The sequence below is a fragment of the Vombatus ursinus genome, unplaced genomic scaffold (genome assembly GCF_900497805.2).
Source record: "Vombatus ursinus unplaced genomic scaffold, bare-nosed wombat genome assembly UNPS02014973.1, whole genome shotgun sequence".
Classification (NCBI taxonomy): Eukaryota; Metazoa; Chordata; class Mammalia; order Diprotodontia; family Vombatidae; genus Vombatus; species Vombatus ursinus.
Window position 1 is genome coordinate 11,692,840 of NW_020954751.1, and position 25,009 is coordinate 11,717,848.

At 39.0% G+C, this 25,009-nt stretch overlaps 2 protein-coding genes across 2 annotated transcripts in view; one reads left to right on the forward strand and one right to left on the reverse strand.

Annotated features, from left to right (window-relative positions):
* SLA (Src like adaptor) overlaps positions 1–22,404 on the reverse strand; it is a 58,438-nt gene extending 36,034 nt beyond the window's left edge. The window contains exons 1-2 of the mRNA XM_027845503.1: positions 22,208–22,404; positions 8,880–8,989 (exon numbers count right to left, since the gene is read on the reverse strand). Coding sequence (XP_027701304.1) covers positions 8,880–8,940 — 61 coding nt within the window. The 5' untranslated portion in view covers positions 8,941–8,989; positions 22,208–22,404. The remainder of the gene's footprint in view (positions 1–8,879; positions 8,990–22,207) is intronic.
* Positions 1–25,009, forward strand: part of TG (thyroglobulin) — a 371,783-nt gene that overhangs the window by 263,588 nt on the left and 83,186 nt on the right. The window lies entirely within an intron of this gene.

The following is a 25,009-nucleotide window of genomic DNA, read 5'->3' on the forward strand; positions in this document are numbered from 1 at the left end:
ACAACTTTATTACACTAATAGCTGCTAAAAACAAAATAAAACAAAAATAAATAACAATGAGTACACAAAGGAGAAAGAACCCAACCTTAGATCATTACTATGAGGATAGAGAAGATCTGAGTTCATATTCACAGGAAAATAATACAGCTAAAAAAGCCACTCCTTTTTCAATGAGATATGTCAAATAAAAATCAAATAAGAGAGAGGGAAGAAAAATTAGAAAAAAATAAGAGCAAACCAAGAAAATTATAAAAAGCAAGTCAACCAACTGGAAATAGAGAATCAAAAACTTGGAAGAAAATAATTCCTTGAAAACTAGAATTGGGCAAGGAGAAGCTAATGACACCAAGAGATCATAAAATAAAATCAAAAGAATGAAAAAATATAAGAGAAAATGAAATATCTCATTGGAAAAACAACTGATCTACAGAACAGATAGAGGAGAAATAATATAAGAATAGTTGGACTACTTGAAAGCTATGATTTAAAAAAAAGAATCTTGATACAAAATTACAAGAAATTAAGAAGGAAAACTGCCCTGAAGTTCTAGAACAAGAAGGCAAAATAGAAATAGAAAAAATCCCACTAATCACATCTGAAAAACACCCTGGGAGGAAAACTTACAGGAATATCATAGCCAAGTTTCAAAACTCCTAGGTAAAGGAGAAAACGTTGGAAGCAACAAGAAAAAACAATTTAAATATCATGGAGCTACAATAAGGATTATATAAAACCTAGCAGCTACTACATTGAAGGAGCATAGGTCTTGGAATACCATATTCCATAGAGCAAAAGACCTGGGGTTACAACCAGGTAACCTACCTAGCAAAGTTAAGTAGAATCCTGAATGAAAAAAAAATGGATATTTAATGAACTCAAAGACTTTCAGGTTTTTGTGACAAAAACCCCAGAACTTAAGGGAAATTTTGATATATAATATCCAGGTGAAATGTAAAGTGAATATTAAAGAGCAATTATAAGGTACTCAATAAAGTCAAATTGTTTACTTTATATATGTAAAAAGAATAACAGCACTCTTACTATTGTTATCATTATTTTGGTAGTTTGAAAGAAAGACGTGGGCTGAGCTGAGTATGATAGGGTGATTCTAAAAATAATAAAACTGTATAGGGAGAGATAAAAAGGAGTAATTGTCTCACACAAATGAAGTATAAAAGGAAAAACTGATACAAAAGAAGCTAGTAGGGGGGAAGGTGGGTAGCGCTGGAATCTTACTCTCATGGGAATGGGTTAGCGGGAACAATATATATCTATAAGGGTATAAAAATCTAAATTCAGAAAGAAATAAAAAGTCAAGGGGATAGATTAGGGGAAGAGGATAAGGGAGAGACTCTTAGAGGAGTGGGTAAGTTAAGGAATAGGAGGGCAAGGTACCAGGGAGAAATAAAGCAGAGGAGTGAGGAGGGATAAGGTAAATAGGGTGAGAAAGATGGTGAGGAAAAATAGGAAAGAGGAAAATACACAAGTAATTATAGCTTAGAATATGAATGGGATGAATTTATCCACAAAACAGAAATAGATAGCAGATTAAAAATTTGAATTCAACAATATGTTGCTTTCAGAAAACATTATAAAAATGAGATACACACAAAGATAAAATAAAGGGCAGGAGTAGAATTTAGTATGTAAAAAAAGCAGGGATAGTAAGCATTATCTTAGACAAAGTTAAAGTTAAAATAGATTTAACCAAAAGTGAAAAACAGAGAAACTACACTATATGTCAGCAATATTATCCAATATTGTTTTAGACCATTTAAAATACCTAGACAGTATAAAATAATGGAGGATATACCTGCCACAACAGACACAGGAACTATATGAACATAAACATACAACATTTTTTATACAAATAAACTCAGATCTAAATACTTGAAGTAATAGTTATTGTTCATGGGTAGGTAAAGCCAATATAATTTTTAAAATTACAATTTTACCTAACTAATCTATTTTTTCAATGTCATTCCAATTGAATTACTAAAAAATTTTTTTACTGAGTTAGAAAAAATAGTAACAAAGTTCATTTGGAAGAACAAAAGGGCAGGAACTTCAGTGAAACCAGGGGGAAAAAAAAGATGTAAAGGAAGTAGATCCAGCAATACCAGACCTTAAACTATATTATAAGGTAAAAGCATTGTTGAAGTGTAAAAAGGATAATTTTGATTATTTTTAAATGAAAATTTTCTTGTAGAAATAAAACCTATGTAGCCAAGAACAAAAGGAATTTAGAAAGTTGGGGAAAATCTTTCATAGACAATCTCTCAAACAGGATGTGATTGGGTTGGAATATTGCTGTGGTGTAGGAAGTGATGAGATAGTTGATTTAGAAAAACATTGAAAGATTTGGACTTATGAAGGAAGATGCTATCCACCTTCAGAGAAACAGATGATAGGAGGAAATAAGCTTAGTATGGTCTTACATATATGTGTATGAGTATGTGTGTATATATATATATGTATATGTTTATAGATATCTATGTAGATTTGTGTATATATACATATATGTATATATGTATGCATGTATAGATGTACATGTATATGTGTGTATATGTATGTGTATATGTGTATATGTATTTGTGTATGTATATGTGTGCGTGTATATAGTATATGTATATGTGTATGTATGCACCCGATTAATTGTAATCTTCTTTGGGGGAAAGGAGGTGGAGGGGAAAAATAAAGTAGAAAGTGCACAGCAGAGAACAAAAGAAAACCAACAAGGAAACAAAGAAAAGCTGGGCAGCTTTAAAAACAATGTGGCATTTATTATATAGGTTTTCTTGAAATTGAAATTTATTGTTATACATTGAATCCTTTTTTATGGTCTGCTATGTACATGGCATTTTTTTTGCTTTCTCATTTTGTATTTAAGTTTAAAAATAAAAAAATTACACACACACAAAAAGATAATATTACTTTCTTTCCATACTACCAGAGGAAGTTGGGAGGAAAAAACTTGCATTGCTTTAAACAATTAAAAATTTGGAGAGCATCTTGCATTTTTACTTTTTGCATCTGCCATCTGCTTATTGATGGTCTGTATATGATTTTTGCTTTGGTTTGTTAGTATGCAGTCAATGAATAGTTTCTCTCAGCCTAGCATCTGAAAGTAGAAATTCTTCCATTCTGAATGAGCTTGTTATGATCTAGGCAGTGCAGTGTAATGGATAGAGCACTGGACTTAAGTCAGGAAGATCTGGACTTAAATCTAATTTCAGACATTTACTAACTGTGTGACCTTGAATAAGCCTCAATTTACTCATCTGTGCAAAGGGAATAATGATGGACCCTGCATAACAGGGCTGATAGGAGAATCAAATTATATAGAATATAGAAAAGTGATTTACAAATCTTAAATTCTCTGTAAATGTCCATTTTTATTATTGTCCCTGCACTCTTACATCTCTATCCCCACCATCCTGTAGGATACAAGGTAGGGACTCTTTTTCATTTTGCTTCTGTATTGACAGGGCTTCTCCAAAGTAGGCACTTAAAAGCTTGTTGGATTGAACTCCAAGCATTCGCTTTTTGTCCTATAATAACACTAAAATATGTGAGGCATCTTTATCACAACTCTGTGGGGTTGGTGCAAATACTGATATCTTCTTCATTTAGAAAAATGATTAGTAAATCAAAATTCATGCAGACCAAACACCCAAAGACATGCAACTAATAAGTATCAGGACTGGAATTCTTAGGATTGAAAATTTAGATCTGAAAAGGTGTTTAGAGAACATTTAATCTAACCTCATTTTTAAAAAAGAGGAAGCCAAGACTCAGGGATCTAAGCACACAACTAGTAAAAGGCAGAACTGAGATTGGAACTCAGAGCCCATGGCCATAAATATAGAGTTCTTTCCATTATAGCTGAGCTACCCATGGGATAGCCAAATGACCTCAAGGGCCTTACGCAGAAGATGTTTCTCAAATCACTACCCCTACCCCTAAAATCTAAAGACAAAGGAAAGGGAAAGGAATTTCACCCATGAAGTATCCATCATATAGCTTTAATTCCCTTCTCTGCTTTGACATTATCTAGTAGGGAAAAAATGCTGTGAATTGTAGACTTTTTCTGTGAAATGAGAGGACCCGGGTTCAAATCCTGCCCCTGGCCTTGAGCAAGTCACTTAACCTCCTTGGGCCTCAGTTTCCTCATCTATAAAATGAAGGGATCAGACTAGAAGGTCTAGACTAGACTAGAGGTCCCCCCCAACTCCATATCTACGATTTTTTTAAATCTATGATCCAAGGTTCCTAAAGTCAAGTTCAGAACTCTGTCTACCAAGTCAGACTGCCCCATATTACATCACAAAGGAAGCTCTAGAATCATTATTAAAATTAATGGTATCCCATAAAGAGGGCATAACAATTATTGATTATAATAATAATAACAAATATTTATAAAGTATTTACTATGTGCTAGGTACTATGCTAAATGCTTTACAATTATTACCTCATCTGATCTTCCCAACAACACTGGGAAGTAGGTGCTATTATTATCCCCATTTTACAGATGGGGAAACTAAGGCAAACAGAGGTTAAGAGGCCAGATTTGAACTCTGGAAGATAAGTCTTCCTGACTCTAGGTTCAGCACTCTATCCATTGCACCACCTAGTTGCCTCTCCTTGGAGGGCTTCAAAAGAGCAGATAACCACTTTCTAGGTTTATTACAGTAAGGGTTCCTTTTGGATATGGGTTTGACTAGAGCAACAGTAGATATTTAGATAGGTAAATATTTAGCAACCAACTTTCCGGAGTCGGAGTGGAGGAATGTATGCTGGGCATACTTTTAAAAAAGTTAATTTAAATTATTAACATTTTCTCCATCACTTCTTAAGTCTAGACAATCAACAACAACAAAAAAAATCAAGTCTCTATCTGTAGTTAGCTGATTTCCAAGGTGTACATGCTCATTGCCCATTGTACATGTACATTAAGTACATGTACTGAACATTTAACAATCAGCTCTTGAGAACCTGTTTGAGCTGAGTACAGCACAGTCCTGGACTAAAAGGTCACTGAATGTCCCTTCCAACTCTCAAATTCTGTGATAATCAGTCTCATTTTATATTATATTGTCATGCCTCTGTGACCCCCCACACTCTATTTCCCCACTTTTTTTGTCTGCCAAATCAAACCTTCAAAGAACGAAATCTTGCCACCACCAAAGAAGCCGGCAAGGCTGGATGCCAACTGCCAATGAGCTTCTCCTAACAAGCACGGGTAGCCTTATTGTAATTTTTCTCAAAGAGACAACTCTCCTATTCTGGTGTGTTTGTTGCAAGATCCATATAAAGAATTTCTGGCATGTTTCTTATAAAACATATTTGTGTACCAATTAACATTACAATACAGTATTTTTTTCTAGAAGCATTGGGAATCAAACCTTTTTTATGTGCTACCCACCTGTTCTCCCTCCTTACTGGTACTAACTCATCATGTGATGTTGGCCAAATAACTTCCTCTCTCTAGGCCTCAGTTTCCTCATTGGAAAAGTAAGAGATTTAGATTAGAGGATCTCTAAAGTTTCTTGGGTCACTCACTAGAAAAGTGAAACTCAAACATTTGTCAGCAGTAGATCTATTCAATCTCATTGTCAAACTATCACATGCCACAGGATGAAAGAGCTAGGGCTGTTTAGCTTGGGATGAGAAGACTTGGGGGAGACGTGATGCCTGGTTTCAAGGATCTGAAGGGATTTCACAGCAGGAAGAATATATTAGTTGTGCTTGGCCACAGAGGCCAGACTAGGAGCAACACTGGGCGGGGGGGGGGGGGGGGAGGGAAGTGCAGGGACACTGTACATTTGGACTTGATTCAGGAAATGTTTTTTAATCATCAGAGCTGCCCTACAACAGCTATGTGGCCAGTGTCATTTATGCAACACCATAAAGTCTGCAAAATTGCTTTACATGTGCTGTTGCATTTGAGCCTCACTACAACCATACAAGGCAAGGGGGGAGAATAATAATTGAGCTAACAAATTCTTTAAGGTTAAGTGAATTGCCCACGGCCTTGCAGCTCTTAAGTGTCAGAAGTTGGATCTGAATCCAGGATATATTCATTCTGAGTCCAGCACTCTTTCTACTATATTAAATAATGGGCTACAGTGGGAGGTAGCAGGTTCCCCATAATTGGAAGTCTCCAAGAAGAGGATGGATTGACTACTTAGTCAAGGACAAAGGATTCATTGTAGAAGGAATTCTAACCCAGGTAGGGGAAGAAATAGATGGTGAGATCCCTTCCAACTTGGAGGGACTGTGACTTCATGATTCACATTCTGATAAATTTCAAAAAGGAAGAAAAATAAGTAGTCTGGACATATTTCCTGATTTTTAGATATATCCTGGCTTTCATTAAGGTCCCTGTCTAACTCCATTTAGGCTATGGATTTAATTTCTTTCTGTCTCTTGACTTCTTCGTGGCTTTTGATTATTGAAACATTATCATCATCCTTATGGCCTCGTGGAATCTCAGAATTAGGATAGACCTCAGAAGTCATCCAAACTAACCCATATTTGAAAAGGAAAGCCTTCTACAGCCCATTAGACAGCTCATTCCTCAAATAATTCTGATCCATCCACTTCATGGACTATTCAGAATTTTTTAATGTGTAGGTGACTGAGTGTGTATAATTTTCCTCACTTTAAAATGTGAAATGCCTAATATTTATAGTGAAAACAATGCAAGAACAGTTGGATTCAGGGATACTATGCTGCCTTCCCCTTCACCTTACAGTAATAGACAACAAAATGTGTGGCTGCTTTGGGTGTCCATATCCTTCCCACCCCCAGTGCAATTCAAGTTAATCAAGACAACTGAGTGGTCATGTCATGAGTCACTTGGCATAGGAAATCAGCAGCTAACAGAACAAGTGAAAACCAGGGCTGTTCTGGCCAGAGCTGCATTCAGTGCTGTCTCTAACTCCACATTTTACCTAATCCAATATTGCTCATCTGTAGCTTGTTTCAAGCTTAGACTGGACATCAGAAGACCTGGTTTAGATGAAAGCTCTGCCACTAACTGACTGGGTGAGCTTGGGCAAGTCATTTGACTTCTCAAGTTTTCCATGCCTTCATCTATAAAAACAAGAAAATTGGACTAGATAATTTTTAGATCGTTTCTAGCTTTAACATTTTGTGATTCTGTGACTCAGCTTCCTTTAAGTTGCAACAGTCTAGGAGAACTCATCCACTTGAAAGTGCCTGAGGATGACGAGTTCTAAAGTATGTAAAAAATAGGCTATCTTTGGAGCGGCGGTGGCAGGATCACTTTAACCTCTTTTAGTTCTACCAGTGGCTTAATTGAGTACCAGTTTAATTCCTTGACTTTCATAGATTCATAGAACATTGAAGGTGGAAGAACTTCAAATGTGATGCTGTAGAACATAGAATGTTCAATGTAGAATAAACCTTAGAACATATGATGTTGCAATACAAATGGTTAGAACTGGGAGAGACTTAGAATATATAGAACATGAAATGTCAGACTTGGAATAAACCTTAGAAAGTTCAATGTAAGAACAGAGACTGCCAGAATTAAAATGATCCTTATAACATAAAAGATTATAAACAAAAACCTACAGTATTAAAGTTGGATGTCATCCTAAAGCTTAAAGCTTAGCTGTTCCAATCCCCACATTTTCAAGAAGAGGAAACTGAGACCCAGAGGGACGAATTGACCTGCCAAAAGTAATGGAGCCATTTCTTGGAAGACACAGGCTTAGAAGCCAGATGTCTTCATTCAAGTTCACCGTACTTTTCACTTGTACGAGGTGTTCTCAAGGCAACCATCCTATTTCCCTCAAGAATTCCAAAGCAAATCAACTTAAACAAATGTTATACTGGACATAAACAAGAATTCATCAATCTCAATTCTGTCTCTGACAGTTTCATGGAGGGATTTTGGCAGGAGAGCTTAGAAGTTGTTGCCTATCCTGATAAGCTCCTTTGGGGAAGGGATTATTTCATTTTCATCTCTGTATCCCCAGTGCCTGACATATAGAGGCACAAAAGAAGCATTTATTGATTGATTGATATCAACATACAAAAAATTTCCAACCTCCCTCCACCTAGTACCAATTTAATTTTTTCTAAATCAGTCACCTATATACTTCATTCTACGGGACCCTGAGTTAATTCCTGGGCTCTAGAAAGTCATTTACCTGGGAACCTAGCACAGATACCTAAGCATCATCACTTGCTCCTTATCAACAGGGTATTATTTCCCTTGTACCTTGCCATCAGCAGCCTTAGCACAGCTATATTGGTTGCTCTTTCCTGGGGCCACAGAGCCCTGAGGGACATATAGTTAATTTACCATTTTAATCCCTTTTTTTAACTTTAGGAACTAGACAGAAAATTCATAGGAACATAGAGTTAGAATTGTAAGAAACCTGAGAGGCCACCTACTGTAACTTCTCTCATTTTATAGATAAGAAACTGAGGCCCATATAGATTAACTGACCCATTTAAGAGCTTGCACGAGGAAGTGTTAAGACCCAAGATCCCTGACTCCAAAGTCAGTGATCTTTGTGCTGTAAATATGCTGCCTCATGGCTGTCAGTAGGAATCCCAATAATCACTAAGAAACCTCAAAGAAAAACGAAGCATAGAATGTTAGAGCTGGAAGAGCCCCCAATATCATCTTATAAATACGGATGTTAAAGCTAAAAGAGGGCACAGTCAATAGCAATGCTGGAACTGGAACAGAGATCTCTTAACTTAAGCTCCAGTCCCATGATTGTTGTGCAGACTTATGCATGGTGCACTGCTCCTCCTCAGGAAGTTCTCACCTACATGGAATGAGCTGCTGGAAAGACCATGCACTGAGCCAGTAGCCGCAAAGGAATTGGACTTACCCATTGGACCAGGCAGAGGTCTTTCAGGTGGCGCAGTCGATGTCTTCATGCTGTTGCCCATCTCTCCAGCTCGATAGCTCACTCTTGGGTTAGAAGAAGCAACTTCAAAACTAAGACAGAGGAAACATACACTCAAAGTGGGGCTGGCATCAAGCTCTTGGGATTGAGAATGACCCAATTTAGAATGCATAGTGCATCATTTTTTTTAAAAAGCAGCTTGCTTCATGAGAGCTGATGTTTTTTATGTGAAGATGAGATTTGTGTGTTCTGGTTAAACTTAGGCAGCTCAAGTTGTTTTATCAGGGGAACAACAGAGGGGGAAAAAAACCACAGAGAGGGAAGTCGCTAACAAATGCTGTTTGTAGCAAAAGTTTCCATTACTCCTGTGCCTCAAGCTGAACGCAGTAAAAAACCTGAGGACAGCTTTGGGGGAACGAGGGGTGGAGTTTGAGAGACATCAGCAATTCGTATCATCTACGAAGTGTGTCTTTGTTAACTTCATCACTCAGAGGATCTGTGATTCTGTCAGCGTGACCCATCTGTTCACACAGACCACAGCCACTCCATGACTTAAGAGATGGTTCTTAAGAGTTGCTCCGAACAAAACTGATCATACTGCCATCAGAATTATCCTGTCATCAACCTGGTGACAAAACGCTTCCAATTTATCTAAACCAGACTGTTACTGGTGCAGCACGTGAAGTTCTCCAGATTGGGGGAGGTATCAGACTTCAAACTCTACTGATGCAGCCTGCAAGAACCTGGTGTCCCTTCATGCATGATGCGGCATCACATGCAAATTTTAGTGGAAATGATTGCTGCCCTGTCCATCATTGTCAAATGATAGACACAATGCAATTTTCTTCCAAGAAAATAATCTTTCTCAGGTCCCAAAAGACTAGAATAACTCAGGCATATTACTGACTGTGTGGTTTGGTCAAAGCAAAAGGTTCTCCACTGCCTACAAAGTGAAATTTCAATGCCTGAGGCTGACATTCAAGGCACTCTACAAACTGATTCCAACTTACCTGTCCAATCTTAGCTTATACTAGCCTCCTTCTCATTTTCTACATTCCAGCACAACTGGATTCCTCCCCAGTCTCATTCTGGCCTCTCCCACCTGCATGCCTTCTCTTGCTCCTTTCTCTATAATAGGAATACAGTCCTTATCTACCCCCCATCTCCATATATTGAAGCCCCTCCCTTCCTTAAATGCCCATCTCAGGTGCTACCTCCTCCTCCACCTCCCTTCTGCCTACCTGAGTGAAATTGATCTCTCTCACTTCTCATAACAATTTCTCTCTCTTTCCTTTCTCCTGATCACACTCTGCCTTGCATCCTGTCTGTTTGTATTCAGTCAATGAATCATCTAATGAACAATCCTTTACGAAGCACAGTGCCAGACGCCGTGCTCGGTGTTAGGGATACAGATACAAAGAATGAAACAATCCCTATTCTTGAGGAGCTTGTATTCTAAGGACGTAGTGACCATCTTCATATGCTTTTCCTACATCCTCTCCTCTTTGCTACATACACCAACACCACCATTAGATTGGATTGTGAGCCCCTGGAGGAAACAGACTGAGTCAATTTTCATATTTAGAGCCCCTGGCACTAAAAACAATGACCTGCATTTAGGAGATATATAACAAATGGTCGTTGAATTGAAATGGAGTTTAAGAATCTTATCTTATTTAATGGAGCTGCCATACCCTGGAGAGACAACCCATTTCATGAACACAAACCATTTTCCATGTGCAGTGACATAAATTTAAATTTCCCCAACTACTCCATTCAATTCTAAACTTATCAAACATCTCTTATGGGCAGTGCCTTCTGTTCCCTCAAAGAAAAATGTCCTTAAAAGGGTCCCTTTAATATCAATTAATTAATGAGCAAAACGAAAAACAAATGGGCTCTTTTTAGCATTCAGAGGAAGCCTTTCATGAGCTGAGGGAGAGAAAAGGAATAGCTATAGCCAAGCTTGGCTCTCTTGAGACCTGGATGCAGCCTTGGGACAGGCCTCTTCCAGCCTTCTCACATTCCTCAACCTCCCATATCCTTCCTATGGGAGGAAATCATAGAATTCATGAGCAGGAAGAGGGAGCTAGATGGTGCAGTGCATAGAATTGCACTGGGAGACAGTAAGGGGCAAGAGGAAGAAGCATTTATATAATGCCTACTATGCGCCAAGCACTGTGCTAAGTGATTTTTATATAAATATTATCTCTTTTGATCCTCACAACAACCCTGTTAAAGTACATACTGTTTGAAAGTTGAAAGAACTGAAAGAAACTGAGGCAAATGGCGTTAAATGACTTGTTCAGGGTCACACAGCAAATAAGCATCTGAGGCCAGATTCGAACCAAGAAGATGTCTTCCTGACTTCAAGCCTGGCTCTCTATCCACTGCACCACCTAGCTGATAGATTAATTAATGTCATTCATTCATTCATGAGATTGGTATGTGTCTATTAGGAATTTCCATATTAGTATTTTAAGAGTTGCAGTGTTTTCACGTGCATTATTTAAAAATGAAAGCTGGGCACCACACTAGATTATGGGGATATAAAAACTAAATGAAATTATGCCTGCCCCCAAGGAGTCATAGTCTACTGGGAGTGTGAGATATATGTGTGTGCATGTGTGTGTGTGTGTGTGTGTGTGCATGTGTGTATTTGAAATACATACACACACACACACATATATGCAAAGGAAATACAAAGTAATCAATGGGCGCTGTTAAAAACATTGTAGAAAACACTGACAATTGGGGTGGGGGTATTAGGAAAGATTGCCCACAGGAGGTGGCCTTAAAAGGAGTTAGGAGTTTAAGAGATGGAGGGGAGGAGGAAAAGCATTTTAACCTTACAATAATCCCGTCAGGTACGTACATAGGGCAAACATTACCCCCTCTGGAGTTGAATGATGAAAATATAGCTCTTCAGAGACATTCATGGCTTGCCCAATTTCACCCTGATGCATGACACAATCAGGATGTGAATCTCTATCTTGTAAGTAACACATATATATCAGCACAGTAAAAGGAGAGGGAATGAAGAGGAAATACAGCGACCCTTGGGAACCTGAGAGCAACACTGCAGTTAGGAACAGGGAAAAGCAGGGATCTTCAGACATCCCCCATCCCCCAAGGAGCTCATTTCTCCTTCTGATTTGTGTTTCTTGGCCTGTTCTCTGCCACCCTTAGCCCTTTCATGACATTTAGGCAGGTTGACACAAATCACTCAGAAATTTCATCATGGAGAGTCTGACTTTAGTTCTCTAGAACATACAAGCTTGGTTCAGGAAAAAAAAAAAGGAAAGAATTTAATTCTTTCTTGTAGTATTCACTCAGTTGGCCAATAAGTATATATGAAGAGTTACCAGATGCATGGCACTGTGGTAGGTACTTGGGAACTTTAAAGTAAAGATTTGGCATGATTCTTGCCCTCAGGGAACATATGGTTCAATTGCTATAGAGTTTGCATCCAATAACATCAACAAACATTTGTCCAGTACCTGTTATGTGCAAAGTACTACTCTATATAGATATATAATATCTATGTAAATGTCAGCTACTTTTACTGTATTACATAGGAATGATGAGGAATCATGATATAGTGAAGAGAAGGCTAACCTTGGATCCAAGGCCTGGCTCTATCCCATAAGGGTTATAGAACTTTAGGCAACTAACAACATCTTAGAGCCCTCCCCCCTCCAAGCAACTCTCTAAGACTTTAAGTCTGAGAGAGTTATTAGTCTTCATAAGAAGAAAGATTTTCCACACTGGAAGTTCCCAACATTGATCAAATCACAGATTCAGATCCCCTGCCTTATAACTACCACCATCAACAACAACCACAAAGTAGTAAAAAGAAACAAAATGGAGTTTTTCTGATCTGTTGGATGTGAATCTCTAACAGATTGGCAATATGGAAGGAATGATGGATTTTCAATGAAGAGATCCGACCTCAAACCCTACTTGGATTATTTATGACTTGGGTGGTGTCAGACAAGTTACTTCAGAACTCCAGGCTTCAGTTTCATATCTGTAAAATGAGATGTCATATTTAATGACTCCTCAGGCCTCTTCTAACATTCACATGGTAGAATTCTCAGATTCAGGTTTCCCAGCTTCACATGGAAGTGGCTTCACGACCTGTCTTATCATAGCCTCCAATGGTCAGTCATTTCAGTCTTGTCCAACCCTTTGTGACCCCATTTGGGCTTTTCTTGGCATAGATGTTGGAGTGGTTTGCCATTTCTTTTCCAGCTCATTTTGCAGATAAGGAAACTAAGACAAATAGGATTAAATGATTTGTCCAGGGTCACACAACTAGTAACTGTTCTCAAGTCAGATTTGAACTCAGGAAGATGAGTCTTTCTGACTCCAGGTCTGGTGCTTTATCTACTTCACCACTTAGCTGCCTATCAATAGCTTCCAATGAACCTCGTGAAAAAATGCTGTTAGAAGACACAGAAATGATGATTCTTCCCCTATTTATTCTGATTAAAACAGAACCTCCTTCAGGATAGAATTAGGCCTGAGCCTTGATACTCTGAAGATTGAAAAACATCTCTTAAGGAGCTCCCAATATTAATTAGTATATATTTTGAACATACATACATACATATACATATATACATATATATATGATATGTACATTTTGTCTCTTTGGATAGAATGAAAGTTCCTTGAGGGCAGCAACAGTCAAATTACAGTCTTTGAATCTCCATCATCTGACACACTAATGCTTAGTAAATGCTTGTTGATTGATTGAATATGCAACGTGCTGCTGTTGGAACTTACATACTAAATGGACAGAGCACATGGAGACTTTTTGAAGAGAATGTGGACTCAGTTTTTCACCTCTTTGGCATGAATGTGACTGTAGTTGGGGTAGATTATGGGAGAGAAGCCAAGAGGCTGCTAGAATTGGTGGAAATCTAAATGGACTTAAAGATAGGTAGGTGGAGTGGTGGATAGAGTTCTGAACTTGGAATCAGAAAGACCTGAATTCAAATACTGCCTTAGACTTTAACTGTGTAAACCTGGGCAATTCACTTAGTCTTGGCCAGTCTTGGTTTCCTCATCTGTAAAATGGGAGTAAATAACAATAGGGTTGTTATGAGGATCAAATGAGTCATCTGTAAAGCACCACATAAATGCTAGCTGTTATAAAATAGGAAAATGTTTTTCTACTAACATCATTCATTCATTCATTCATTTAAGAAACATTTAATTTACTTGGCATTATTGGAAGCACAACACAGTTCATTCCTTCAAGTAATTTATACTCTAGTAGTGGAAATGGACAGAAAATAACTATAATAAAAGTTAGAATATATTCACAGGAGAGAAAGAGAGAGAGACAGAGACAGAGAGAGAGAAAGAGACAGAGACAGACAGGGAGACACACACATATATACAGAGAGAGACAGAGACAGAGAGAGACAGAGACAGAGAGACACACACATATATACAGAGAGAGAGAGACAGAGACAGACAGAGAGACACACACATATATACAGAGAGAGAGAGAGAGAGAGAGAGAGAGAGAGAGAGAAAGAGAAAGAGAGAGAGAGAACATTCCAGCTCGTGGGGGAGAAGGGAGGGAAGGGAGTTAGTAAAAACTTTACGGAAGGAGGGTCTGGCTGAACTAAACCACAAAAATAGGATGTACTTTCCCTGAAGCCCTCGATTCTAATACTTTTTTCTGCTCTTACTAGTTTCCTCTGAATTAACTTCCATGAGAAGGTTGCATCCAAGATGTCAGGGCCTCATGCATCCCTTTTTTCAGACATCCTAATGTTGGAGGTCACAGAGGAGGAAAAAAAGTCCTGGTATATACATCACTCCAAATTGACAGAGCTGTATCTCTGCCCTGTAGCATATTCTCTCCACATGATATTAAAGTTATAGGGGAAAAAATCAGTTTTAAAAGTGATAAAAGCTGGGTTCCCAGAATCATAAACTTTTTTTTTTCTTTTTAAATCAAAGAGACATTAGATTCCTAAATGATATAGCAGCAGTATTTGGATGAACATGTCAGAGGATTTAACTGGAGATATCCAAGGGAAAAGTCTAGTTAAGGCTTGCTTTGCCCTGGCTATGAGCTTAGAAGAAAGAAGGAGAGGAGAAAGACAGTTCTGCGATATTCCAATGAAACACATTTTGTAGACTGCACTGAAAATTATGTCCTACCCTTTCCCTTCTCCTGCCATTCAGCCCCAGTTCTGTCTTTTTAGTGACCACCATATTGTTATAGTCACATTTTCTGAATTAGCTCCTTTCCTGTTCTCTTTTGATCCTGAACCAACCAGGGACCCTGACCTTAAAAGGCATGTGTTCAACTCATCAAAGGGCAGGAAGATGGATCTCATCCTACAATCTCTGAGATAACCAGTTGTGGGGCTTCAACTGTACCACATCTACGCTTATCCTCCACAATCCCCAACTTTATCCCCTCTCTCTGCTTTGTAAACGCCCAGAGTTCCCCCTCCAGGGCATTTATAACCTAGAAACAAACCAGGCATCCATAGCAACAGCTGCCCAGGTGCCATTGGGACTATTCCTCCAGATCATCTCACAGGATGAGCAAGCAAGAATGGGTTGGGATGTGTGTCGTGATCTCAGCATACTATCTTTCCCAACACAAGTAGCCCTTCTCCAAACTTCACTGTTCTACCCTGACAGTCACCCAGGCTCACCACCACTTCAGCTCCTCCCTCTCCATCCCCCCACATATCCAACCAGTTGCCAAAATCTTGTCATTTCTACCACCACAACATCTCTCCCATTGGTCCGCATTGCTCACACAGCCACCACCCAAATTCAGGTCCTCATCACCTCAAGCCTGGGCTATCCCAGTAGCCTCCTAACTGATCTCTCTGTCACAATTTTCACCCTTCTCCAATCCATATTCCATGTAGCTATCAAAGTGATCCTCCTAAAATACAAATCTTACCACATCATTCCAGTGACTCCCTATTAACTCTAAGATCAAATATTATTTAATCTTTATTTCATCCTTTTTATTTTCTATTTGTGGGTGAGTTTCACAATATATACCATTATTAGTAAATCAACACATGTATATAATGAATAGATAATTGAATAGAAATACATATTGTATATATGTGTATATTTATATACAGCATCTGTGCCCAAAGATATTTTACTTATAGGAGTATGTGATTAAAAGTATTTGGAGATTCCTGATGTAAAAGATGGAGTTGACACATTCCATGTTACTCTAGAGGGCAACACTATGACTAATGACTGGAAACATCAGGGAGTAATAATAATAATAATAATAATAATAATAATAGTATCTAACTTTCATATATTGCTTACTATATGCTTTACAATTATTATCTCATTTGATCCTCACAATAACCCTGGGAAATGCGGTGCTGTTATTATTATCCCTATTTTACAGATGAGGAAACTGAGGCAAACAGAGGTTAAGTGACACCACTAGTAAGCATATGGGGTTAGATTTGAATTCAGGTCTTCTTGACTCCACATCCAGCACTTTACCCAAAAACCACCTATGTGCTAAAATGAATTTTTAGCTCAATATTAAGACGTTTCTAAAAATGTGATGACATATGCCATCTTGCAAAATAGCAAGTTTCCCATCACTGGAAGTATTCAAGCAGAGAGACTATAAGACCATCCCTGTTAGGGATATTGCCCAAGAATTGATGTGGTTGAGCATGAAGAGTCCTTCCTTGATCAACAGTTGCTTCACTGTTAATTCCATTAGGGGAAATTCAAGAATCCTTCTGAAGTGGGATGGGGATAGATGAGGTAGGATAGACACGTAAAGAAATGCCAGATCCCACTGCCTCCCAACTCCTCTGCATGTTCTTCAAAGACCCCTAGTGATGTTCCACACGGCACACCAACCACTCTCTTTGAGATGGACTAAAATACAGTAGAAAGAAGACTGGAATTGAAGGTAAAAGATTCAGATTTCATTCCTGTCTCTGATACTTAAGTAACTCTGTGACCTTGGCTCACTCAGCTTATTCATCTATCAAATGGAGAGGTTTGGAATATATGATTCTATGTTCTAAGGTTCCATCCAGTTTAGGATGTGTTTCCAATTGGAGCATTCTGTGTTGTAACAATCTGTATCTGGCTCTTCTGCTTCTAAGATTCTATGTGTTGTGTTCTAACATTCTGTGTTTTAGCAATCTGTTCTGTAAGATTTTTTTCTAGATCTAATCATCAGTGTCTTTAGGCCCTTCTTAGTTCTGACAAATCATCAATTTTTTTTCTCTTCTCTTTATTCAATTCCTCTCCCATTAAGTGCTTATGTAAGATACTTGAGAGCATATTTTTCTCATATCTCTGAGGGTAAGGTGCTGTGGAAACAGCTCTGAACTGGACATTAGGAAATGTGGGTTCTATTCTCATATCTCTGAGGGTAAGGTGCTGTGGAACAGCTCTGAACTGGACATTAGGAAATGTGGGTTCTATTCCTAGCTCTGGGTGACTGTGGTCACCCTCCAACCCCCCCACTCCCAGTCTCAGTTCCCTCTTCTGTATAATGAAGAGGACTAGATGACCTTAAAGTCCTTCCCAGCTCCAACATTCTAATATTCACAAGCACATACACACAAATGTTTTTAACATTCTAAAATCAAGATCTAGAACCCTTTAATAACATTCATAAAAATGTACACATGAGTCTGTAGAGTTGTCCATAGTTTGACAGTTTGACTTCCCCCTTGCTGGAAGTTTTCCTCATCAATAAAATGGGGCTTTGGAGTAGATGGTGGTCCTGTCCTGCTCTACCTGGTGAGTGTATAAATTTTAAAAAATGTGGATGTTTTGACTCCAAATCCAGTATATTTCTCCTTCATTATATAACAATGTCTTTCGTAAACTTAATGACTTCTTCATCCAAATCTCTTGGTATTGCGATTTACTTTCTCTTGATGTATGTGGTTTCTGGAAAACTCAAGGAGTGGCCATATCACAGGTTTTATAGTCTAACTGGTCTCGTTTAAACCTTCTTGTTACAGTTTGTGACCAGAATCAGACTCTCAGAGTCTAAGAGAACCTCAGAGGCCAAGCTGTTCAGTCTCCACGTGAATAGGAACCATACTATGGCATATCTCACCAGGGCTCATTGGGCTTTGGCTTGATAATCTCTAGTGAAAGGCCCTACTTCCCAAGGGCAGCCCCTTCCACTTCCGGGTAGCTCTAGTGATTAGGAAGTTTACATCAAGCCTAACACTGTCACTCAACAACTTCTACTGATTGGTCTTAGTTTTGTTTTTTTTTTCCTTTGAAGTCAGCCACTACAAGTCCAATCTTGAATAGTCCTAGAGATGGCTTTTATGCACCCCCACCTTAAGTCTGAAATTTTCTCTTCTCCAGGCTAAATATCCCCAGTTTCTTGAACCAAAACATATATAGTATGGACTCTAGGCTCTCCACCATCTTTGTTGTCCTCCTCTGGACATTTTCCAGCCTGTCAAAGCTGAGAACTAAACAGAGTACAACAGGTGTGGTTTGATAAGAGCACAGTACAGAGGAACCATCAACCCCTAAGTCTCAGACACAGTGTCTCTTACTTTAGCCTAAGAATATACTAGCTTTGTCAGCTTCCTTATCACTCTGTTGCCTCATATTAAGCTTGCCATCCACCAATACTCTCAAATTCCTGTTGTCTAGCCCTCTCCCCTCCCCAATCTTATAGCTGTGAAACTGATGTTTTTGAACCCAACTGTAAGATTAAGCATTTATCCCTATTAAATTCAATCTTTGGATTAGATTAGATTTGACTTATTATTCCTGTCTGAGATTTTTTTTGGATCTTGACTTTGTCAATCGACACCTTAGCTATCTTTTCCCACGTTTGTGCCATTTACAAATTTACCAGGCATGCCATCTATGCTTGTATCCAAATCCTTGATAAAAATGTTGGACAGCACAGGTCTCTGAAAACTCTACTAGAGGCATTTCAAGTTTATTTAATAGAGAATCTTCAATGAGTAGTCTCTAGCCCTGGCTACTCAACCAATTCAGAATCCACCTAACCAAATTATTGTTTATGTTTAATATTTGTTTACATGTTTAACTGTCATTTATATTTATATGTTTGTTATATGTTTAAATTATTATTCATATTTATCATATGTTTAATTACTATCAGGTTTAATAACACCAAAGAGACAGAATGGTCCTCAACATTTTTTTCTTTATGCTACTTATTCAAAAGGTTTTCTTGTTATTCAGAATACATCTAATACCTTTCACAAAAAGCTTCCCATGAGAAGATTTTGCTGGATTGCAACAGATATTACTAAAAGTTTCTTTTTATTTTTTTTTAACTTCCCCAGTATGAAAGGAAGCTGCCTAATGGATAAATCACAAAGCTTAGAATTCACAGAGCAAGACACAATGTAGGTCTTTCAAAAATATCATTCCCTTAAACAAACTTCTTGGATTGTAAGTAAGACAGCCTCAGCTAAGATTTGGCCTACAACTTGATTCTGAAGTATTCTTCTAAGGGATAAACTTAGGTTTAACATAAGGAAAACCTTGCTAGCAATTAGCATTGTCCCCAAGTGGAACAGGCTGCCTCAGGAGATAAGTTCCCCTTACTAGAGTTTTTTTTGTGGGGGGGGGGGGGCAAAGACTAGATAACCACTCTTCATATGTGTTGTAGAAGTTTTTTGTCCAGTCATGAAATAGACTTGGAGATCTCTGGGAGTAGTTTCCAACTCTGGATACTGTGATGTTTCAGACATAACTAGAGATGAGAGATGATTACTTTTTGCCTCTATCAAGGAATACCTTCATGCTAGCTTCTTAGGAGCTTGATCTTACAACTATTTTTTTTAATGTACATACAAATTAGTATCTAACATTGTATTGCATTCTAATTACTCTTTTAAAAAAAGGCTTCTAGGAGGGGAAAAATGTCCTGGGAAGTCTCAATTAACCAGATCCAAATTAAACTGAATCAAAATTAGCCAGTCTTTTTTTTATGTACTTCATTTTAAGGAGGAAATGGGATATCATAATTTAGAGGTGGAATATCATTGATTTCTAAGGTCATCAAGTCATTGTCATTTAGCTATTTCAGTCGTGTCCTGCTCTTCGTGACTTCATTTGGGCTTTGCTTGAGAGAGATACTGGAACAGTTTGCCATTTCTTTCTCCAGCTCATTTTAGAAATGAAGAAACTGAGGCAAACAGGGCTAAGTGATTTGCCCATGGTCACACAGCGAGTAAGTGTCTGAAGTCAGATTTGAACTCAGGAAGATGAGTCTTCCTGACTCCAAGCCTAGCACTCTATCCACTGTTCCACCTAGCGCCCCTCATCAAGTCATAGGATCATAAGATTGCAGATTTAGAGTTGAAAGAGACCCTAGAAGTTATTGAGTCCAATCCCTTCTTTGAGGAAACCAAGGCCCAGAGACATTAAGTGATTTGCCCAAGGTCACACAGCTAGTAAATAACAGAATTTAACCATAAGTCTTCCTAATTCTAAGACTAAGCACTTTATCAACTAGTCTAACATGCTCATAAGGGTGAATTAACTGGCCCAGAGTAATACACCTGCAAGGCAAAAGCAAGGATTCACACTCAGGACTTCTGAGTTTAAATCCATTGCTCTTCTCATGCGCTATTCTGCCACCCTACTTCCTAAGACAATTCAGAGATTAATAAAGGAAAAGTGTAACTTTCAAAATAACCTTCTATAACTTTTCTATCTACAGTATCACAGAATCATAATTAATGCTTAATTCTGGGCAGAGGATTAGAGTAGCTAAATTCTCAGCAATCTTCTAGCACGAAGATTTTATGAAAGGTCATGCTGACATATCATTCTCCTTCATGAAGGAAGAGTCAGTGAGATTCACTAGATTCTACTTACTGCAGCCAGAAAGTAGACACATATCTAGAAAGATTATGAAAATAGAAATAGATGAATAGATAGAAATAGATAGACAGACAGATTAGATAGATAGATAAATAGATAGATAGAGCCCTGTGGATAGCGTGTTGGGTCTCAGTTCAGGAAAATCTGAGTTCAAATGTAGCCTCAGACACTGAGGGACCCTAGGCAATTCACAACCTCTAAATGCCTCAGTTTCCTCAACTGTAAAATGACAAAAATAGCACCTACCTCCCAGAGTTGTTGTGAGGATCAAATGAGATAATATTTGTAAAGTACTTAGCACAGTGCCTGGAACATAGTAAGCTCTATATAAATGCTAGCTATTATTATTATAATTATTATGTGAATGAATGAATGAATAAAGGTAAGATTAAAAAAAAAGTTTACCAGAAATAAGGGAAGAAACCAAAATCTGTCCTCTGTTCCCTGAGGATTCAGGGTTTAATTTCCCAGATATCTCCTCACCCTGCTGCTTATGCTCTAGAGCGTCATCATCCTCAACTCTTCCTATCCCTCCTACTCAACAACCTTGGGTTTCCAGGATCCACCCTGGGTCCTCTGGCACTAGAAGTGGGGCAGGACGTGATCATTGGAACAAGTTGCATGTCAAATCAGGGAGAGGCCCTAGAGCATAGAATATTAGCATTTAGATTTTTAAAACTAGGGGATCTCCAAAGATCATATGGGTCAATCAATCCCTTCACTTTACAAATGAGGAAATTGAGGCCCAGAGATGGAATATTACTTGCCTGAGATCACTCCATCAGCATAGCTGAGACTTAGCTCATAGTTCTGATAAATTAATTAATGAGATATCCTACAGGTGGACTGGGGCAGCTAGGTGGTTCAACTGATAAAGCACTGGACCTGGAGTCAGGAAGACTCATTTTCCTGAGTTCAAATCTGGCCGTAAGTTTAGAGCTAAAAGTGTCCCTAAAGGCCATCAGATCCAACTCCCTCATGAGTAAACTGAGGGATGAGAGCTTAAATGGCTTGCTCAGGATCACACAGGTAGGAAACGTCCAAGGCAGGATTTAAATCTAGGACTTCCTGACTCCAAGTCTAGTGTTCTAGCTAATGTCGCATGCTATGTGACCTTAAGTCACTTTACCCCTTCAGGCCTCAGTTCCCTCATCTATCAAATGAATGAGTTGAACTAGGTGATCCCTGAAGTCCATTATTCCTGTTCTAACATTTTGAGATTAGGTCAAGCCATCCCAGCAACCTAAATCAGCTTTTCTGTCTCCTGTGTGCTTTCACGTTCAGCATCCTGCCCTGGCAGAACTTCTGCCCAGTGCTCTCTGGGAGACAGAAACATAGCTACTCTACCCCCACCCACCCTAGAAAAGACAGGTCTAACCCACTCCCCACTCCCTGTGCCCAAAGAAGTGGAAGGTTACCTTTAAACGGTGAGCATGCTTCCACTCTTTGCATGAGCTCCAAGTAGTAACTAGCCAGCCAGGCAGCGCTGTCATTCAATCTCCATCAGCTGCCGCTGCACCAGCTGAATGATGGCTGTGGTGAGGGGCCCTGGTGTGTGTTATGAAGCTCATGCTATCATGTAGAACGGCAGTTGCCAAACAGGCCGCATACTTCCTCTGCTAGAAATAAGGAAGGCTCGATGTGTTTGCAGAAGCCTGGGTTCCTGTTTTTAGCAACCACATGAAACTTTTGCGTCTTCTCTCTGAAAGGACATGGGAAAAGACGGGCATTTACAGCAACTCTTTGGAAGAACATATGGCCAGCTGGGTTCCAGACAGGAATATGCCGTGTGCATAATCAAAAGGGCATTAACTTGTTGCAATAAATACTGAATTAGTAAAAATAAAAGGCACCATTACAGGGTCCCTGAGACAGATCAAACTGGGAGCAAAAGGAGTTTAGGCAGCGGCTGTCAGCGGTCAATTCTGTTTTCTCAGTTTCCCAATTTAACAATACATTTGCTGTCCTCCTGCTAAGGAGGGGCTCAACCCAGGTTAAGACCCTAGATCCCCTTAACTTTGGCTCCATTCTTCTCTGCTGCTTTAAACTTTTATTAGAGAAGGTTTAAAACGCTAGTCAGAAATTTCATCTCCAAGACAGAGCCTGCCCATGCAGCTGTCTCAGATGACTCATCCTTTGTTCTTCTGAAGTTGTTTGGATGTTGGTGGTGTCAGGATGCTTTATGAATATGATTTCATGACCTGCCTTCCCTAGTCCATTGGGAAGCAGCCTCTGGACCTTAAGAACACTGAAACTATTGGGAGATGAAGTCGACTTTTCTCAAGACTAGAGAGTTTGACAGTGGGACAGAACCTGGGCTTCTAGCTTCCAGGTTCTGTGCTGTGACTGAGGATTTGGACATCAGATCATGGAATGTTAGAACTGAAGGGAACCCTAGATACCATCTGCTCAGAGAGGAACTTACCTAGGCCACACAGCTAGCTAGTGGAAGAGTGAGTGGTAGAACCTGGGCCTGCTAACCTCCCAGTTTATTCAACATTCATGGAATATTAGCAATTCACTTACTTTATACCTACTCCATCAGACTTCCTTCCCACAGTCATTTCTCTAAAGCTAAATTATCTTAGAGGTTATTTTTTTTTAAGAAAAAGGCTAAGTATGTCTCCATCATCTTGATACTTATATTCAGTGGCTATTCATAGAACCAGCTATCATAGAACATAAGAGCTGGGAAGCACCTTAGACCACAGAATGTTAGAAAATAAAATTTTTTGGCAGGAGGCAACCGTGATACCATAATTCCATGCTAGTAGGGAAATGAGGGGAAGTGAGTTCAAATTCTGGCTTTACCACAATAGCAACTTGTATCACTTTAGGCAAGTCAATTAGCCTTTCTGGGCCTCAGTTTCCTTGTGTGTAAAATGAGAGTTGGAATAAGTGGCTAGCAACGATAGCAAGGATTGAGGGTGAAGACATACAAAGACAAATAAGAATGGCTCCCGTGCTCAAGTAACTTATAGCAGGGCAGGAAAGATGAGGCGTGTACACAAACAATTCTCACACAAATGAGACTAGGAAATGTGCATCAGAGAGGCAGACAGTGGGCTGTGCTATTTCAGAAAGGGAAGGATTCCATCTAGCTCATTTCTGGGTATCCAGGTCTGCTACTCTCAGGCTGAAGTGGCAAAGTATACATTGGGTTTTCATACTGCGAGTCATTCTGAAACTCTACTTGCCATTTGTGAAGTCAAAATAAAAGCAGGAAGACTGCTTCTACACTTAAAAAATGGAAACTTTTGTTCAGGCTGTCAAACAACGCCGATTTCAAAGTTCCTCCTTACGTACAGAACACTGTCCCAGGGACTGTGGGGTAGGAGGAAGGCTTGTGAAAGACTAGGTTCCTGTTCTTAAGGAAGCTGTATGTAGTTTAATGTGGAAGAAAAGGCAGCCGGTTATAGAATTATCTGAGTTGTTCTGGAAGGTAAATTCACCTCTCCAGGCTCGTGTCATTTGTAAAATGAAGGTGACCTCCAAAGCCCTGTTCGGCTCTGATATTCTATGAATTAATGAGTCTATAGAGAGACCCTATGGCATAATAGATAGAAGGCTGGCCTGAAATTTAAAAAGATCCTATTTTAAGTCATTCCTCTGATACATACTAACTGAACGAAGCAAGTCATTTGGGCAGCTCGGTGGCACAATGTATAGAGCGCTGGGCTTGGAGTCAGGAAGACCTGAGCTCAAATCCAGCCCCAGAGACAGACTAGCTTTGTGATCCTGGGCAAGTCACTTCACCTCTAGTTGCCTCAGTTTCCTCATTTGTAAAATGAGGATCATAATAGCACCTACCTCTTAGGGTTGTTATGAGAATTGAATGAGATAATATTGTAAAACATTTAACATAGTGTCTGGCATGTAGTAAATGCTATATAGTATTATTAGGTATTATTATTATTATTATTTTTATTTAACCTCTCAATACTCCAAGTGACTTTTCTTTCTTTTTTCCTCTCCTCTCCTTTCCTCCCCTCCCCTTTTTCTTCCTCTCCTTTCCTCTTCTCTCCTCTGTTTCCTCTTCCTTTCCTTTCCCTTCCCTTCCCTTTCTATCCCATTTCTTCACTTCTCTCACTTCTCTTCCTTTCCCCTCCCTTTCCTTCCTTTCCTTTCTCTGCCCCTTCCCTTCTTCCTTTCCCTTCCCTTCCTTTCCCTTTCCCAATCTTCCCTTCCCTTCCTCTACTTTTCTTTCTTTTCCTTTCCCC